This window comes from Vombatus ursinus, unplaced genomic scaffold (genome assembly GCF_900497805.2).
Source record: "Vombatus ursinus unplaced genomic scaffold, bare-nosed wombat genome assembly UNPS02014832.1, whole genome shotgun sequence".
NCBI classification, from domain to species: domain Eukaryota; kingdom Metazoa; phylum Chordata; class Mammalia; order Diprotodontia; family Vombatidae; genus Vombatus; species Vombatus ursinus.
In genome coordinates this window covers 62,379,801-62,393,648 of record NW_020954610.1, presented here as the reverse complement: position 1 = coordinate 62,393,648, position 13,848 = coordinate 62,379,801, and the positions used below count along the sequence as shown (strand labels likewise).

General features: G+C 43.5%; 1 protein-coding gene across 1 annotated transcript in view; it reads left to right on the top strand.

Moving 5' to 3' along the window:
• The window catches only part of UNC13B (unc-13 homolog B), a 57,711-nt gene that overhangs the window by 20,737 nt on the left and 23,126 nt on the right, over positions 1–13,848 (top strand). Inside the window, exons 7-13 of the mRNA XM_027839140.1 lie at positions 4,854–5,081; positions 5,907–6,048; positions 7,213–7,382; positions 8,389–8,504; positions 10,153–10,316; positions 11,138–11,288; positions 12,939–13,007. Of these exons, the coding sequence (XP_027694941.1) occupies positions 4,854–5,081; positions 5,907–6,048; positions 7,213–7,382; positions 8,389–8,504; positions 10,153–10,316; positions 11,138–11,288; positions 12,939–13,007 (1,040 nt within the window). The remainder of the gene's footprint in view (positions 1–4,853; positions 5,082–5,906; positions 6,049–7,212; positions 7,383–8,388; positions 8,505–10,152; positions 10,317–11,137; positions 11,289–12,938; positions 13,008–13,848) is intronic.

Below are 13,848 nucleotides of genomic sequence, written 5' to 3'. Positions count from 1 at the left end.
ACCAAATCAAATCGGACTGATTGCTTACTTTTGTTAAGGCTTCAGTTAGCTTAAGGTATTCAGGGGAGGCCAAGGGAACAGTTTGTGTGTAGACATCTGAACACCTGATCTTTGGCACTATTTACTGTGGAAGTACTACTCCAAGGAGCAGTGCAATTTCTTAGCTACAGTGTTCCAGGGTCTAAGGACCTGGGTGAAAATTCTGGCTCTGCCACTTATTACCTGTGTGATTTTGGGCAAATCACTTAATCTCTCTGTGCCTCAATTTCCTCAATTGTTAAAGTGAAAGAATTGGACTAGACAACATTGAAGGTCTGTTCTATGTCTAAATCTGTAATCCTAAGAACTCTTCGTATTTCCCTCTATTCCTCGTATGATGAGTACTTGGGAAGAGGTCAAGAGCCTGCAAGTTTGTCATATCTGAGTTTCCCAAGAGTCTCAGATGTGGGTTTGTGGTTGGGGCTGTGACTGTTCCAGAACTCAAACACAGTATAGCCAAAGAGGAAAAGGGGTCTTTGTAATGAGGATATATGTCACAGATTCAGTCATAATGTGTCTTACTTCAGCTGCTGAGTCTAATCCCCTATTCCCCTGCCCCAGGAAGGGATGCCCGTAGCAGGCACAAGGATATATCGTACCTTTTCTCCTCTCTCAGGGACTGGGCTGCCTGTTTCCCTCATACCTATTACCTAATGTTTCTGAAAGAGAGTGTTGCAAAGTGGAAAGAGTGTTGGATTAGGAGTCAAAGGACTTGAGTTCAAACCCCAGCTCTGCTCTTTACTAACATGACCCTGGATAGATCACTTAGTCACTCTGGGATCTCAATCTGTCTGTCTGTCTCTGATATGAGAAGTTTGGACTATATGATCTGAATTCGATTATAGCTCTAATTCTATGATCTTATAACCAATGTTTTCTTTTCTCTATGACCCACTGCAGAATGGGATCTAATCTTTGAGCTCCTTGCTTGCTTTCTTGTCTCTGATGCAAGCATCAAGTCCCTTGTGAATTTCTAAGGGTTTTTTGTTTTTTGTTTTTTTTTGCTAGTAACACTTAAAACAGGCGGGTGGCAAAAATAGCAAATGTGGAAATTACAAGAAACCTTCAAAGTCTCACAATAAAATTTATCACTAGTATTCATTGGAATGTAAGAAAAAATAGACCTGATCTTAGCTCCTCTCTTGGCCTTGTCACTAACCCACCTTCCTTATTCTTATCTTGAGAGCAAGCAAGTCTCACCCAACCCTCTACACATTTTTTATTTTTAAGGCCAAATCCCAGTCCCTTTTTACTTTCAAGTAAAGAAGTCTCTATCATAGTTTCTCTCCATTTTTTCTTTCCCATGCAATCCCTCTAGAATCAAACAAAGACACACATAGTTCTGATAGTATGTTTCTTTAGTTGTCTAAAGTACTGAAGTAAGATTGACCTTAGAGGAAACTGTTGCTCTTTATGTCTGCATTTTCATACTTCACTTGGATAATTTCCTGAGAAGTACCTGACTGATGAGGTTTGAGTGTTGAGGATTTCACTTGTGTTTCTAGGTTATAAACTATTTGAAGCATTAATTCTTTGAAAAATCCTCTCCTGCTGGTCACGACACATAGAAGTGTAGCCATGGTATCATGGAGAACAACTGAGAGGGGCAGTGAAACAGAGTGGAATCAATACTGGGCCTAAAGTCAGAAGACCCAGAACCCTTTACTTACTAGCTGAATGGTGTATTTCTCCTTTTTCTCATCTGTAAAATGGGGATAATAATGCATGCACAATCTGCTTGGCTGGATTGTTATTGGGAATACACTTTGTAAACTTTAAAGCATTCTATAAACACGGGTAGTTGTTGCCATTGTTGTGTAAGGAATGGATATGCTACTGAAGTTCCAGGGTCCAAAAGTGGGTGTGAATGAGAAAACCACAGGAAAGGATGGAAGATTCTTTATGGTGTGTATCAAAGACAGACTGGCAGAATTAACCCACCACGGCAGGATGAGGACAAAATGATTATTAGTCCACAAAGACCGGCATGACTGAAACTAAGTTTTAGGTCTAGTGTACTGATGTTGGCTTCCAGGCTACCATGGAAGCTTCCATGCTGAGCTGAACCTCAAGCCAGATACCTTTGCAAAGTTAGGGACAGACTGTGTGTCTGAAGCTACCCTTATGCTAGCTAGCTAGCTACATGACAACATCCTTGTTCTCCTGGCTCCAGGGCTTCTTTTCTCCACAGGTAGGGCATTTACTGTTTTTCTTTTCCTCTGAAGCCCTTTCCTCAGCTTCAGTCTGAGGAAGCAAAACCTTAGATGGAACCCTGGCTACTTTTGTGTTTCCCTTTGGAGGAACTGGCCTCCCAGCCTCCAGTGAAACAGCCCTGGAGGATTGGCTGGCCTCCTGTGAGATTAGATGTAGATGAGCTTAATCAATAGGGAGTTCTGAGCTACTGGAGGCTATTAGGGTAAAAGATTGTTCTTGTTATCTCATCTTGAAGAAAACTGGGCAGAGCCATTTGAGGAAGACAGGTACATTAGTTCCTTCTATGGGAAACCTAATTCCAGTTTCATATTGTGGTGGAATTGTGAGTCCATTTTAGTTTTCAGAGCATCCTGGGAAAGCGTTGGCAGCCTCTCTGTGACCAGAGAATGTCTCTGAAAAAAAATCCATGTGAGATATGACAGCCAGGACCATTTCTAAGGATGATGACCACAAGCTGTATCCCTTTTTTGTTTATACTGTGTCTCTCTAGCTATAGGAGGCCTTCAAATGAAACCTTAAACCATGAATGAAGTTGGACATAGGATATAGGAGCCCTGTAGAAGAGCAGGGAACCCAACCATGGGTACTCAGGTATTTGCTGAATGAGGATGTCCAGACAGAAGGTATAGTCTGGGCTGGCAGCCGATCCTATTGCCCAGTAGTATTGGGCCCCAATGAACAGCTGAACTTCTGAAAACCAATAGCACAAAAACATTTGGAGTGATGACAGGAGGTAGCTTTGATTCTAGAAAGCTCAATCTGGAATTACCAGAATCCACATCACAAGGAGAGAGGAATTTGACTCATAAGGAATTGGTATTATAGTGCCAGGGAAAATTCTGAGGAAGCTGAGTGCGTGCATCGTAACCATCTGCAACCACTCCTTCACCTACCTGGGTCTGAATCAATACCATGTTGGCCACTTGTGGATCTGGCATTCATAGGGAAGAAGGAAAAACAAAATGAGAGGCCCTGGTTTAAAGCACCGTTAAGAATGGATCAAAGTGAGCCACCATTGTATAAGTCAGGTAGGATGTCTGAATCAACCAACAAGTATTTATTGAACAATTGGTCTGTGTTAGCCCTGTTCTAGGCACTATAGGGAATACATAAGAAATATGAGACATAATATCTGCCTTTAAAAGGCTTATAGGAAACTACAAATGGGCTAAATCTTGGAAATTTATTTCCCAGATTTTGTTGAAGAAATGGGGCACTATGAGAGGAATGTTTTACACAGTGTCACACATGATTGATGTCAGTTGGTTTTACTTAATTGAATTTTCTTTATTACAAAGAAAAGCTTGTTGAGTTTGGGTGGGAGGTCATAGAGGGGAAAGGTCTATTGAAATGACTGTGATATGAAAACAATTAATCTAAATTAAAAAAAAATAATAGAATAGCAGAGGCTAATGACTCTCTGAAGGGAGAGCAGGGGAGAAGGAGTACCAAGAAAATGAGATAGAGTAGCTGGATAGGAACACATTCTACACAGTGTAGAATTCACGAAGGTGAATTCGGATTTTGATGGTAGACAGTAGAAAGCTATTTAAAGTTTTTGAATAGAGGTATAATATGATAGAAGTAAACTCTTAAGTTTCTGGTTTCTCTAGACACCAAATGCTTGAAATGGATGAGAGAAACAATCAAGAACCTGGTATTGGTACCATTAATAGTCTTGGTTATTAAGTTAATATATGTTGGCATTCTGGACATCTTCTGTTTCTGGGCTCCTGCTTTCTTGTCAGCATAGCCCATGGTTATGAATTGGCCAGCATGCATTCAAAGACTGGACTGTCTCCATCTATGAACTTCCAGGCAAGCCTTGGAGCTAGCTCTTCTTGGTGGTTTGGTCATTAGAACAGGGATTGGGAATGTGCAAGTCTGTATTCTGTGCCACTGGGAGCTGAGCCGTGTTCTGGGCTATGGCATGAGGAAGACAGAAGAAGAAAGATATGTGATTCCTGCCTTTATAGAACTCATAGTCTAGTTGGAGACAAAAAGCTCACATGCATGAAACAATTCCATCCCGACCTCCCCTCACCTAGTTTTGAAGAAGTGCTACTTAGAATGCCTTGCATTTACATTCATCTTTATTATGACTTCAAGGAAGGATTGTATTATTAGCTACTGCTGTGATAACCCCAAGCCCACCCTAGACTTTTATTCCTAGGCTCTGCTCACTAAACAGTTGGATTCCTTCTCTTTAGCTCATTTGTACCTGAATCACTCAGGGGACTCACTGGCCACTGGAGCTAGAAGGTGTCTGTTTATTCTGTCATTTTCCATATGGAGGCAAAGCTGGTAGAGTAAGGAGGCTTTTCTTCTCTGATTTCCTTGGCTGAGCAGCATGGGGAATATCTACAAATACATATAGGGATTAGCCTTTAACCTTGAGACAAATTCTCTTTTGTGTCCCAAACCCACCTCAGAGTGTCCTTATGGTATCAAATGAAGAAGAATAGTTTCTTCCAGGTCTAGAACCCCTCTCTTATTCATTATCCAAACCTATTTCTGTCTATCCCTTGTGTCAGAAACTTGCCTTTGCTCTAAGTGGGCATGTTAATAGAGATTCCTGACTGTTTCTGGCCACCTCTCAGGGGCAGCAGAGAAAAGCTGCAAGCATGGAGCTGAGGACCGGACTCAGAATATCATCATGGCTATGAAGGATCGCATGAAAATCCGTGAGCGGAATAAGCCAGAAATTTTTGATGTTATTCGAGATGTCTTTACTGTGAGCAAAGTCGCCCATGCACAGCAGATGAAGACAGTGAAGCAGAGCGTGCTAGATGGTACCTCCAAGTGGTCAGCCAAAATCACAATCACTGGTAAGGGGGCTGGTGGGGGTTAGGGCACAGAAGGAAATAGAGGGAGGTGGCACTGGGGGTAGGGAAGGGAAAAGGCTGGGATGGGTAAGATCTGCTGCACTGGTAAAAATAGGCAAAGAGAGGGTATGGAGGAATAGAAGGGTTGGCAGATGAGAGATGATTATAGAGCCTAGGGAGAAAGTAGGTACAAGGAGTGATGGCAGGAAAAATAACAAATTCACTGAATATATGCTATGTGTTTAGCCCAGCACTAGGCACCGTGGGGGAAACATGGTTGGCATAGTTATTGCTCTCAAGGAGTTCACCTCCTCCTTAGGGAAACTCCCATGGGTGAGAAGTTAAATGACACTACCAAAATTAAATTACAGTGCAAGAGATATCATGAGACAGACCATGATTAATTACTAAGTAAATGGCACAGAGGTGGAACATGTTGAGTTCAGGAAATAAGATGATGTGTGGGCTTTATTAGTCGGGAAAAACCCCACTGAAGAAGAGGAATGGGACCTGAGCTGGGCCTTAAATTGGTCTCATGTTTGCTGAAGGGGGCTGTAGAGAACAGTTGGCTCATAGGGAGAAAACAATCCCTCATCTTCTTGGAAAAGTAAGTAAACTTGTAGGAGGGATATATCTTAGGAAAGGAGATAAGCGGAAAAGGAGAAATGGTAGTGAGTGAGAATGTCTCTAGTTCCTACCTTGGGGTGCCCACATTGGCTGAGCTTCTTCTCAGCAGATGCTGCTCCTCATGCCTGATTTTAGGATGGTGTTGTGCCCTGGGGAAATCATGTTTTGTAGCTTCATCCTTGTTTCATGCTTGCCTTGTAGTGGTATGTGCTCAGGGTCTGCAGGCCAAGGATAAGACTGGCTCCAGTGACCCCTATGTCACTGTGCAAGTTGGAAAAACAAAGAAACGAACAAAGACCATCTTTGGCAACCTGAATCCTGTTTGGGAGGAGAAGTTCCATTTGTAAGTGGCCAAGGAGGAGAGCTTAGTTTGGCTGGTGGAACTGAGAGCTATCATGTGCAGAGCTCTCAAGAACAGGGAAAGACCTATTTTACCATAAGGTCAGAGCTTCTCTTACTCTTTCATAGAATTTGAACAGGATTGGGGAGGAAAAGGAGAATGTCAGCAAATTAAGCTGATTCTTCCATACTTAATTTTGACTGGATGCTGCTGTTCCTTTCTTTCTTAGTTCCTTCCCCCAGATATATTACCTCCAGCTTCCAGTTAACCATTGCATCTTCAGCAGACACAACACACTTTCCTGGTATAGTCAAGAAAGCTTTTATTGTACTGCCTGGTGACAGGCATGGTGCTGCAGACCAGCAATAGCAATCCAAACAGGAATGACCGTTTGTTGAGTATGCTATTGAGGGGCTTCCTGTTCAGGTATTGGTAGGATTAGATAGCCTCTGATGGTCCCTTCCAACTCTGAGACTGATTCTGGGAGTATTTCAAGGAAAGGAAACTGAAAGACCTCTCTTTCTGAATCAAATTATTTCTAGTTTGTATATGGAAGCGCAGATGGAGGTTCATTTCTCCTCAGTTGCTCTGCTTGTATTCCCTCCTTCCAACTCATTTTCCCAGCATTCCAAGTAGTGTTGGTGGCCAATAAGCCCTGGGTATTTGATCTCTCCTTTCTTCCCAGGACACTTAGGGACAGTCCAAAGCCATTGGCTTTCAGTGATTTCCTTGACCCCTGGACAGACACCCCTTTCCCTGGATCTCCCCAGAGCCCATCTTCTACCCTTCCTTCCAAGGCAACAAAAGTATTAGGCTAGTAGATAGCTTCTCAGATCCCTACCCAAGCCACAGAGAAGTCACTTGTCCTCTGCATTCCCTCGAGTTAGGAAATATATCCTCTTAAGTATAATTAGACTGTTCTACTCTCCTGGAAAGATTTATTCTCTAATAGGAGCAAAGAAAGATAGATTGACATATAACTGAATACATCAGGAAAGATAGACTGCTCTCTGACTTTTCCTCTTGTGTGCTTCATCCAGGATGCTCTGTGTAATTTGGTGGTTGGCTGGCAAAATAGAAAGGGTGATAACTGAATTTCAGCCCATAGGCACCTGTGCTGAATGTTAGGTAATTCTCCTTTGTGGCTTTCTTGCTATATTCCCACAGTGAGTGCCATAATTCCTCAGACCGAATCAAGGTACGAGTGTGGGATGAAGATGATGATATCAAGTCGAGAGTGAAGCAGCGGCTGAAGCGGGAGTCAGATGACTTTCTTGGCCAGACCATCATTGAAGTGCGAACCCTGAGTGGCGAGATGGATGTGTGGTACAACTTGGGTGAGGAATTGGGGGCAGAGGATCTGGGTATTTCCTTTGAAAGAAGAAGGCCAAGGGAAATTGTTTGGGAGTAAACCAAAGGACCCTGAACACAAAGGGAGAGACTTCACAGAAAGCTGCTTGGGACCCCTCTGCTACCACTAACACAGATGTTGGTGAACTTGGCAGGGAAATTGTTCTCACCGCTGGCCACTTTCGCTATGAGCACCAGCTCTAGTTTATGCATCATCATCTATGTCAGCTAGGTTGGGCCCTACGTTTCCAGAGCTGTACCTATCCCCTTCATGGCTTGTCTAGTCTGGGAACATTATCCTTCCAGCTACCTGAGATCTATGCTCATCACTATCACCCTCAGTCTTCTGAGCAACTCATCGCTGGAGCTGAGGCAGGGAGGGGAGTTTGGGAATATCTCTTCATTGGCAAAGATCTTTATCTTCTTAGAAAGAGTCTAACTAAGGCTCCAGAATGATGGGTGTTATGAACTTTCTTCTCTCTGCAAGCCATCTCTGACTAAGAGAGAACTGAATTCTTTTGGGTGCCTAGCAACTCTTCTTATCATCCATTACCACCTCATTCTCCCTATTACCATTCCATTCTCTCCTTCCCCCTGTTGTGTTTTGAGTACTAAGACTGAGAATTCTAAGTCAGTAGAATGCTAGTGACCATCTTCCTACCTGTCCTGTGCATACATACCCAGCTTCACTGAACCATGATGATCATAACCTAAGTGGGAAGAGGCCTGGGCCAGCTCTGATTGGGCCTACCCTGAGTTCCAAAGCCCCCTTGGACTCTGACATCTAAATTAGACATTTCCAGTTCTCCCTGCATCTTCCCAGTCAGCTATACTTATTGGGCTACATGTCTTTGTAAGGATGATTACCCTCTTTAGATTGTAACCCTGGCCCCCCTTCCAGAAGGCCTCTTCTTTCTTTGGATCCATATACATGTCTTGTTTAGTTTGGATATTTTTTGAAGGTATAAGTTTCCTGTCTTCTTTCCGTTCTAGAAAAGAGGACAGATAAGTCTGCTGTCTCAGGGGCAATCCGACTGCATATCAGTGTGGAAATAAAGGGGGAAGAGAAGGTAGCACCATATCATGTGCAATATACCTGTCTCCATGAGGTAAGTCAGCCCCAGGCAGGAACAGCTTACTTGCCCACCCACACTTCCCTAGGAAGAAGTTCCCAAAGGTGAATAGCACGATCTCCTGGGAAGAACAGGGACTAAGTAGCTAGAGATCCGAGTGCTGTTCTTTGTTGTGTTGGTGGCTAGCTACTAACCTGTGCCTGGGTATCCCAGCTACAATGTAGGTGAACCTTCTGTGGTGAAATTAGACAAGAATGACAAAATTTCTATGAAGTTTTCTAATCCTTTAATTCTCACATCCCTGGCCGTCTACATCCTTCATACTTCCAACTGGCAACAGAGTTTTCCTCTTGGATTTTTTTTGGTAGGAAAGTCTCCCAAATTCATGTTCAAATCAACTTCACCTAACTGTACCAGGTTGTAAGAGGGAGCAGCCCAACCATGCCCAGCTTGTTTGCATTTCTGGTTCAACAGATGCCCTGTAGCTTCTGTCCCCTGGGACAACACCAGAGTTTTCCTTTCTTTCATTTTCATCCACATCAGTGGCCACTAGAGCTCCTGGCTTCAACAAAGCCATGTTCCCATCTGTCAAAGGCCTTGAGCTAGGCCCAGAGCCAGGTCTGCAAGTGACTGGCTCCACAAACGTGGACAGAGCTATTGCTTGGCTAGTGTTAGAATTAGCTAGACTCTTTGTGGTATGATTCTCCCCACCTCACACCCCCTCCATCTCTCCTCCAAGTCTCTGAAGTGGTTTGGAGTGTGTGTGGTTGCCTGGGGTTAAGGAAAGAGGGCAGCAGACTTTATAGTAATGTTAATGCAGAGCACCACACTGTGGTGTGGAAATCACCCAAGGGAATAATTTGCATAGAAATGCTAGCTGAATCCATGGCAGCTGACAAAACTGCTGAGAGAACATAGTGAGTGCTCAGATCTATATTTTAGAGCTATCAAGTTAGCACCCAGATGGACTGGTGAAAGGAGAGACTGGAAGTAGCAATTTTATTTAAAATACTATTGCAATGGTATAGGTGAAGAGATAGTAAGGTTATGAACTGGAAGTTCTATAAGTGCAGAGAGAGGGTATGGATGTGACATTGTGTGGAGAGAGAGAGAATCGATAAGACTTTGCAAATTATAGGAAATGGAGAGAGGAGTCAAAGATGACTTTGTGGCAAACCTGGGCAGCTGGAAGGATGGTGGTACCTTTGCCAGAATTAGGGAGGTTTGGAGGATGAGTAAGTTTTGAAGGGGAAAAGGAGTTCCATTTGGGACAAGTTGAGTTTGAGATGTCCACAGAGCATTTAGTTGGTGACGTCTAGCAGGCAATTGGTAATTCAGGATTGGCATTCAGGACAGAGAAGAGGGCTGGATATGATGATTAAGTCATATGCATAGAAATCATAATTGAGCTCATGGGAGCTAATGAAATTACCGAGAGAGAGATTATAGAGAGAAAAGACCCTGTTTGTCCAAAACAAGAGCCTGGAGAGTACCCATATTTTGTAGGTAGGAGGAGGATAATAATCCAGCAAAGAAAACTAAGAAGAATCAGTCATACAGGTAAGAGGAGAACCAGAAGTGCTATGGCGTTTAGGATGTTCAGGAAAAAAGGCTGGTCAACAGTGTCACAAGTAGCAGGGAGGACAAGGAGATGAGATTCTTTACTTCCTTTTGTCTCTTGCAGAACCTGTTCCATCATCTCACAGACATCCAGGGCAGTGGAGGAGTCCGGATCCCTGAGGCCAAAGGGGATGATGCATGGAAGGTTTATTTTGATGAGACAGCCCAAGAAATTGTGGATGAATTTGCCATGCGCTATGGCATTGAATCAATATACCAGGCTATGACGTGAGGTTCAGTAGGAACTCTAGGGAAAGGGGTGCTGATCACTTGAATGCTAATGACGTCCTGCTGACAAAATAGATTGCCCCATAGTAAGTGGGAGCAACTAACAACTGAGACCACCCAGCACTGCCAGCCTCTGGCTCACTCTTCCTGTTACGGTCATATTTACCATTTTCCTTAGGGTGGAAAGGGAAGAGGGGTATATCTGTGACTGTTCCCAGGGCCTGAATATGTACAGACAGGTCACTACTCTCCTGGGAGAGGAGAGATGGGGGATGTGTTTTATTGCCCTGGATCCTGAGATGAAGAGATGGCTGTATCACTGCCCCCATGACTCCAGGAGGGTAAAAAAATGGATATATGTGTATGCTGCTGCCTCCAAGACCCAGAAGAGGAAAAGGAAGGAGATGTGCATATATGATGATTCAAGGAATCTAGGAAAGGAAGAGTGTGTATGTGTGTGTGTGTGTATGCAAGTGTACTTGAGTGTGTAAGACCACCCTGCCTTCCTGCCCTGAATATATAGTTAAGGAACTGATCTATAGAAAAGGAGAAAGCATCTACTGATTAGGTTACCTGAAGTTCCTATAACAAGGATTTCTTCTTGTGATTAGAGATAGGAATAAGGCTTGTCAGGCAGCTGATTCAGTATTGCCCAGAGGAGCCATCTCAGAGCAAGCAGGACTTGGCAGCACCATGCAAAGCCATTGGCCTAAGTGAGGAAGGTGATCCCGAGATGATTGTGGGGGACCTTGTTAGAGTATCCTGTAATTTGCTGTAGGAATCATGGTACTGGTATCATTACAAGGGCTTTGTTTCCTCAGGCACTTTGCATGTCTGTCCTCCAAGTACATGTGTCCTGGTGTACCAGCAGTGATGAGCACTCTGCTTGCCAACATCAATGCCTACTATGCCCATACCACAGCCTCCACCAATGTCTCTGCCTGTGACCGCTTTGCAGCCTCTAACTTTGGGGTGAGTGTATGTATACACATGCACAGGTGTAATGATTTCCATCATTTATTAAATTTCTTCTTGCAAAGACAATTCCACAGAAGTTATGTATTTTCTCCTAAGATAGTATGTCTGGAAGTCAGGTCACTGTCACCTGTTGAGTGGTGATGTCTGCTTATAGCTGTAAAAACCATATAGATAGGGCTCATCTTGGATGTAGATATTTGAAAAAACAAAAAAAGAAAAGAAAAAGGAATAGCACATGCTTCTACATTTGGGTTACTTTTTTCACAAAACTGTTAAAATCCCAGCATAAATTATTTGAGCAAATACAATAAGAAAGATATAAACTAAGAAATATGATGGAACAAAATTGAAAGAGAGGCCTTTAAATGTGTCAACTCATCTTCTTAAAATATCAGCACCCAAAGCAATAGCATCCTCACCCAAAGTCTTTAAAGAAAGAATAGAGGCAGCTAGGTGGTGCATTGGGTAGAATGCCAGCCCTGGAGTCAGAAGGACCTGAGTTCAAATACAGCCTCAGATGCTTGACATTTACTAGCTGTGTGACCCCAGGCAAGTCACTTAACCCCGATTGCCTCACCAAAAAAAAAAAGATGACCACTTGTTGAGAATGTTGTAGAGCAGATTCTTGGTCAGTTATTGATTGATGTTGATGGCTTCTGAAGTACCTTCCAACTCAGAGATTTTTTGATTCCTCCCAGGCATGGCTTCCAGAGCTGTGGCTCCCTCACCAACCCATAACTCACCAAGCAGTAGCCTCCTGGTTGCAGGAGTTCCCCATTGAAACTCATTGTAGTAGCATCATAGTAACTCTTAGTAGTACTGTCAAGCCAAGTCAAGTCAACAAACATTTACTAAGTGCCTTTTCCTGTTTACCAGGTACTTTGCTAGGCACTGAGGACACAAATAAAGGCAAAAATCAGTCCTTGCTCTCAAGGAATTCCCAGTCTAGTGGGAGAGACCACATGCAAGCTACTATGTACAGACGAGAGATAGATAGGATAAACTGGTGATCATCAGAGATGAGGAAAGGACTCTTTAAGGAGCTTGTATCTGGGCTGATTCTTGGAGGGTGCCAAGGAAACTGAAAGGCATAGGTGAGGAAGGAGAGAATTCCAAGTATGGAGGAGTCAGTGAAAATGCCCAGTGTTAGAGGATGGAGTGTTTGTGCAGGGAATAGCAGAGGCCAGGGTGAGAAATCTACTGTTCTCTCAGTAGATCTCAGAGGCCCGATTAATTAGGAATTGACTTAAATGGGCAGTTTGAGTTTCCTTTCTCATTCATTGAAGAACTGAATTGAGTTGTCCCTGACAAGGCATTAGGATTGCCATGAGCCTTGGCCTGGCTGTAACACCAGGCTTCTGTTCCTAAATCTGTGTCATGTACAAGAAGCTGTGTCCACTTCCTGTACCTCAGTTTTCCCAGGATGAACAGGATGAGGCTCCACAGGGCTGCTCAAGTGCCTAAAAGAAAATCTAGAGGATTTTGAAAGGCCTGTTCCTAAACTTGCATCCTTGTTCCCTGCTCAGAAGTCAGGGCCAGAAAAGGGCATCAGACTCCCTCTTCTTCTCTTCCTTTGCACCATTGTGCTCCTGAAGACTCAAGACTAGGTGGTCATAACTGCCGTTGTTTCCTCTCTTTTCACAGAAAGAGAGATTTGTGAAACTACTGGACCAGCTGCATAACTCATTGAGAATTGATCTTTCCATGTACCGGGTGAGCAGAGAATCCCAGCCTGGCCAGCTGGTAGTACCTAGTAATAGGGCTAGTACATATGACTATTGAGTGTGGCCTTTTGACCGAATCCAAGTTTTACAGAATAGGATCCTTTTATTAAGGGGATTTGTTCTGTGAAGATTGGATTCAGTAAAAGGGCCACACTTGAGGACTTAGAGGGCCGCGTGTGGCCTCGAGGCCAAAGATTCCCCATCCCTGAAACAGTGATAGGCCATACCCAGAGGTGGCTCTGCTGGTGTAAGGGATCAGGAGGCTGCTGGGTAGTACAAGTAGCTACAGCGCTGGATTTGGAGTCCCCAAACCCTGACTTCAAATCCTGTTCGTATATTTACTGGCTATAACACCATGGGTAAGTCACTTGTCCTCTCTAACCTGTTTCCTCATCTGCAAAATGAGGATAACAGTAATACCTACTTCACAGAGTTGTTGTGAGGATCAAAAAAGATAACCTATGTAAAACTTTAGAGGACTATAAATGTGCTGGCTGTTCACCCTTCCCTACAGAGCCAGCTTACAACACCGTGTATAAGTGAAATGGGGTTCAGCTAAGTCATGCTTGTAGTCCTGCTGCCCCAAACCTGGCTCTTGCCCTGACTCTCACATTGCTTTCTATGCTTTGTTAATTCTGTGATCAGGTCATCCCTAAGACTCAGCTGCCAGATTTTAAGTCCTTAATTTAAGGCTCCACCCATTGCTTCCCTTTCTCCTCCCTATAACCACTGCCCAAGTGAGGCCTACGCCAGTCAGCCCATTTGTTTTTTAAATTATTATTTTTTTTCAGTTATCAAGCACTTGACTTTTTTTTCCTTCCCATTCACTG